The following is a 6,000-nucleotide window of genomic DNA, read 5'->3' on the forward strand; positions in this document are numbered from 1 at the left end:
CACTTAAAACTCACTGCACCACTAACATCTCACAGCACCACTAACAATTCACAGCACCACTAACAACTCACAGCACCACTAACAACTCACAGCACCTCTAACATCTCACAGCACCACTAACAACTCACAGCACCACTAACAACTCACAGCACCACTAACATCTCACAGCACCACTAACAACTCACAGCACCACTAACAACTCACAACACCACTAACAACTCACAGCACCACTAACAACTCACAGCACCTCTAACATCTCACAGCACTAGTAACAACTCACAGCACCACTAACAACTCACAGCACCACTAACAACTCACAGCACCACTAACAACTCACAGCACCACTAACAACTCACAGCACCACTAACAAATTGTTTCTCACCTGGTGAGGCTTGTGACTACTGCGTTTGTTGCACACCCGTCGCACATATATCCTCCGGGAAACCGGTAACCTTTATCAGATATGTAGTATGACAGTGCCTAAAAATTATATACAAAATTAAGTATATTCAAGATTATGTGACATCTTTCTCCTATATAAGAAATATAATATGTCATGTATCATTACTATTTTCAAGTCCGGTAATTATATATTACACAAAATTACCACTTAATATATATAATACCTTTGAACAAAAATCATGACAAGAGTTTATTAAAAAAGTGATTGCGAGGGTACCTTAATTATGAGCGGGGAGGGCGAGGGGGTGACGGGGGCGTGGCACCACAGACACACAACGCTCTCCTGGACGCTCTTCCTCGCTACTAACACGTCCAGCTCGTCATGGGCGGAAAGGAGGGCATAGAGAACCGCATTGTTGATGGTTAAGAACTTCTTGGCTCGTGTCGAGGACACATACGCCTGCCTCAACATTTCATCATTATATGCATATAAGTCATGTAAGTTGAATAATGGGTTAATAATGCCATCTGTCAATATAACCCAGTCCCATTCAAGTCCTTTGGCCATGTGAACGGTACTGAAGCATATATCTGCCTCGGATGCCTCTGTGTTGCACCTCTGAGTAAGCAGAGTCACGTGATAGGGTGTCCTACTCCCACTGTAATGGAACATATTAATTTTGGAAAGTAGCTCCCGGTCTTCACACGTTTTAGCAAAGTTCGTAAGGTCGGCTATGGTTTCGAATTTGGCCACTAATGGATTCTGAATATTTGCTGATTCTCTTGTGGCAAGACCCTCCTGAATTTGATTTAAATTAAATATGTCCATAACATCGTCATATCCATACTTACTCAATCCACCAGCAAATGTCATGGATGCTGCAATGTACTCTTTATCCTCACATATCTTCGTGGCTATTCTATAAAGTTCCGTATTTGTCATAGCTATATAAGCCCTTTTGAGTTTTGAGCTTGGGTCAAAAAGTTTAGGATCTGGAGCATGGACAAATGAGTCTTTTTTTCTTGCTCCGACGACAGTCCGGTGGGGAACCAATAGGCGAGCCTCCAGAGCACATTGTGCTACATATGACACCTCCGGTCCGAACCTGAAGGACTGGCTGAGGGAAAACTTGTGAGTGGCTGTCACCTTATCCAGGGCGCTGACTGTCCCTCCGAAGAAGCGCAGCTGTTGGCAAGAGTCTCCCACAAACACCTGAAACATAAACAACAACACAATTCAATGACAACTGTCACCAGATGAAAATCTGCGCACAATAGATATATATGAAATATCACCCAGTACCAAGTAAATGAAGGGTGACGGAGTATAGGGTTGATGACAGCCAGCACCACATCATAGAAGGGTGACGGAGTATAGGGTAGATGACAGCCAGCACCACATCATAGAAGGGTGATGGAGTATAGGGTAGATGACAGCCAGCACCACATCATAGAAGGGTGATGGAGTATAGGGTAGATGACAGCTAGCACCACATCATAGAAGGGTGATGGAATATAGGGTAGATGACAGCCAGCTCCACGACAAGGAAGGGTGACGGAGTATAGGGTAGAATACAACCAGCACCCGTTAAGGAAGGGTGATAGAGTATTGGGTGGATTAGAGCAAACACCACATAAAGGAAGGGTTACGTATTTTAGGGTAGATAATAGTCTGCACCACTTCAAGAAAGGGTGACGGTGTATAGGGTAGTTGACAGTCAGCACCACATAAAGGAAAGGTGACAGAGTATATGGCAGAGTATATTGCCAGCACCGCCTAAAGGAAGGGTGATAGAGAATAGGGTAGTTGGCAGCCGACACTAAGGCAACTAAGGGTCATGGAGAATAGGGTATATGACAGCCAGCACCACATCATGGAAGGGTGACGGAGTAAAGAGTAGATGACAGCCAACACCACGTCATGCAAAGGTGATAGGATAAATGACAGTCAGCACAGCGTAAACGAAGGGTGACAGAGTGTATGGTAGTCGACAGCCAGCACCACGACATGGAAGGGTGATGGATTATAAAGTAGATGACAGACAGCTCCACTTCAAGGAAGGGTGACGGAGTATAGGGAAGATGAGATCCTACACCACATAAAGGAAGGGTTATGAAGAATAGGGTAGATTGACAGTCAGCACCACTTCAAGGAAGGGTGATAGCTTACAGGGTAGATGACATCCAGCACCGGTTAAAGGAAGGATGACGGTGAAAAGGTTAGATGACAGCCGGCACCACATCAAGGAAAGGTGACAGAGCATATGTTAAATGACAGGAGCTCCACGTAAAGGAAGGGTGCCGGAGAACAGGGGAGATGATTACCAACACCACGTCAAGGAAGAGTGGCAGAGTATAGGGTAGATGACAGCATGCACCACAGAAAGGAAGGGTGATGGAGTATAGGGTAGATGTCAGCCAAAACCATGTAAAGGAATAATGATGGAGTATAGGGTAAATGATAGCTACCACAACGTAAAGGAAGGGTAACGGAGTATAGGGTATATGACAGCCAACACCACGTAAACGAAGGGTGACTAAGTGTAAGGTTGACGACAGCCTGCAACATGTCAAGGAAGGGTGGCGGATTATAGGATAGATGACAGGCAGCCCCACGTCAAGGAAGGGCAACGGAGCATAGGGTAAATGTCAGCCAGCACCACGTTATGGAAGTTTAAAGGAGTATAGGGTAGAAGACTGCCATCGCCACGTCAAGGAAGGGTGACGGTGTGTAGGATAGGTGACAGCCAGCACCATGTTGGAAGGGTGACGGAATATAATGTTGATGACAGCAAGCACCACGTCAAGGAAGGGTAATCGAGTATAGCATATATGACAGTTAGCAATACGTCAAGGAAGGGTGACGGAGTACAGGGTAGATGACAGTCAGCACCACCAAATAAAAGGGTTAAGGAGTATACAGTAGATGACATCCAGCACACCATAAAAGAAGGGTGACGTAAAGAAGTAAAGAAAGTAGATGATTGCCAGCACCCCGTCAACGTTGGGTGACAGAGTAGATGACAGCCAACATCACAGAATTTAATAGTGGTGAAGTATAGAGTAGATGACAGCCAGCACCATGTAAAGGATGGGCGACTGATTATAAGGCAGATGACAGCCAGCACCATCTAATACAAGGGCTAAGGAGTATACAATAGATGACAGCCAGCACCACGTAAAGGAAGGGTGACGGAGTATAGGGTAGATGAAAGCCAGCACAACATAAAGGAAGGGTGACGGAGTATAGGGTAGATGAAAACCAGCACAACACAACGGAAGAGTAACGGAGTATAGGGTAGATGAAAGCCAGCACAATATAATGGAAGGGTGAAGGAGTTTATAATAGATGACAGCCAGCACCACGTAGAGGGTGCTGTGTGAGAATGTAGGATAGTGGGCAGCTAGCATCACGTAGGAGAGTGTGGGGCACTGGGCAGCCAGCATCACGTAGGAGAGTGTAGGGTAGTGGGCAGGCAGCATCAGGTAGAGGAGTGTAGGGTAGTAGGCAGCCAGCATCACGTAGGAGAGTTTAGGGTAGTGGGCAGCCAGTATCACGTAGGAAAGTGTAGGATAGTGGGCAGCCAGCATCACGTAGGAGAGTTTAGGGTAATGAGGAGTTAGCATCACGTAGGAGAGTTTAGGGTAGTGGGCAGCCAGCGTCACGAAAGAGGGTGTTAGAAAGTGTATGAAAATTGGAAGCCAGCATCATGTCTCCTCTCCGGCATGCCCCCTCAGACCTCTCACTCGACAATCTCTCCGATCTAAATATAACTCGCCTGCCCTCTGTCCACCCTCCTCAGCAGTTCTCCAGCTGTTTTCCTTCTCTCTCCAGCGTCGTCGTTCAATGCCCTGACCCCTGACTTGTCTGCCATCCTTCTTTCACTCTCACCCGCATCCCTCCTCTCTCCTCCAGTCCTCTTCCATTCTCTCTTTTCTCACCAGGTCCCTCACTCATCTCCCTTCTCTCCCCAGCTGCTCTACCCATTCCCTTGTCTTCCCTGCTGTTCTTCCCTCTCCCTTATCTCTCCTGCCGCTATTCACTGTTCTCTCCCATGATGCTCGACCCTCTTAGATCTCTCCCCTGCTGCTCTACCCTCTCCGTTCTCTCGCCTGCTGCTCTACCCTCTCCGTTCTCTCGCCTGACGCTCTACCCTCTCTGTTCTCTCCCCCCTGCTGCTCTACCCTCTCTGTTCTCTCCCCCCTGCTGCTCTACCCTCTCTGTTCTCTCGCCTGCTGCTCTACCATCTCCGTTCTCTCGCATGCTGCTCTACCCTCTCCGTTCTCCACCCGCTGCTCTACCCTCTCCGTTCTCTCCCTTTTTGCTGCTCTACCCTCTCCGTTCTCCCCCTGCTGCTCTACCCTCTCCGTTCTCTCCCTCTGCTGCTCTACCCTCTCCATTCTCTCCCCCCTGCTGCTCTACCCCTCTCCGTTCTCTCGCCTGCTGCTCTACCCTCGCAATTCTCCCCCTGCTGCTCTACCCTCTCCGTTCTCTCGCCTGTTGCTCTACCCTCTCCGTTCTCTCTCCCTGCTGCTCTACCCTCTCCGTTCTCCCCCTGCTGCTCTACCCTCTCCGTTCTCCCCCTGCTGCTCTACCCTCTCCGTTCTCCCCCTGCTGCTCTACCCTCTCCGTTCTCTCCCCCTGCTGCACTACCTTCTCCGTTCTCTCCCCTGCTGCTCTACCTTCTCCGTTCTCTCCCCTGCTGCTGCTCTACCCTCTTCGTTCTCTTCCCTGCTGCTGCTCTACCCTCTCCGTTCTCTCCCACTGCTGCTCTACCCTCTCCGTTCTCCACGCGCTGCTCTACCCTCTCAGTTCTCTCCCTTTCTGCTGCTCTACCCTCTCCGTTCTCTCCCCTGCTGCTGCTCTACCCTCTCCGTTCTCTCCCACTGCTGCTCTACCCTCTCCGTTCTCTCGCCTGCTGCTCTACCCTCTCCGTTCTCTCGCCTGCTGCTCTACCCTCTCTGTTCTCTCCCCCCTGCTGCTCTACCCTCTCTGTTCTCTCCCCCCTGCTGCTCTACCCTCTCTGTTCTCTCGCCTGCTGCTCTACCATCTCCGTTCTCTCGCATGCTGCTCTACCCTCTCCGTTCTCCACCCGCTGCTCTACCCTCTCCGTTCTCTCCCTTTTTGCTGCTCTACCCTCTCCGTTCTCCCCCTGCTGCTCTACCCTCTCCGTTCTCTCCCTCTGCTGCTCTACCCTCTCCATTCTCTCCCCCCTGCTGCTCTACCCCTCTCCGTTCTCTCGCCTGCTGCTCTACCCTCGCAATTCTCCCCCTGCTGCTCTACCCTCTCCGTTCTCTCGCCTGTTGCTCTACCCTCTCCGTTCTCTCTCCCTGCTGCTCTACCCTCTCCGTTCTCCCCCTGCTGCTCTACCCTCTCCGTTCTCCCCCTGCTGCTCTACCCTCTCCGTTCTCTCCCCCTGCTGCACTACCTTCTCCGTTCTCTCCCCTGCTGCTCTACCTTCTCCGTTCTCACCCCTGCTGCTGCTCTACCCTCTTCGTTCTCTTCCCTGCTGCTGCTCTACCCTCTCCGTTCTCTCCCACTGCTGCTCTACCCTCTCCGTTCTCCACGCGCTGCTCTACCCTCTCCGTTCTCTCCCT

At 50.1% G+C, this 6,000-nt stretch overlaps 1 protein-coding gene across 1 annotated transcript in view; it reads right to left on the bottom strand.

Moving 5' to 3' along the window:
• Nucleotides 1-4,029, bottom strand: part of LOC138361587 (F-box DNA helicase 1-like) — a 44,903-nt gene extending 40,874 nt beyond the window's left edge. Inside the window, exons 1-3 of the mRNA XM_069320841.1 lie at nt 3,817-4,029; nt 680-1,615; nt 383-480 (exon numbers count right to left, since the gene is read on the bottom strand). Of these exons, the coding sequence (XP_069176942.1) occupies nt 383-480; nt 680-1,615; nt 3,817-4,029 (1,247 nt within the window). The remainder of the gene's footprint in view (nt 1-382; nt 481-679; nt 1,616-3,816) is intronic.
• Between the last annotated feature and the right edge of the window lie 1,971 nt (nt 4,030-6,000).

The sequence above is a fragment of the Procambarus clarkii genome, chromosome 8 (genome assembly GCF_040958095.1).
Source record: "Procambarus clarkii isolate CNS0578487 chromosome 8, FALCON_Pclarkii_2.0, whole genome shotgun sequence".
NCBI lineage: Eukaryota > Metazoa > Arthropoda > Malacostraca > Decapoda > Cambaridae > Procambarus > Procambarus clarkii.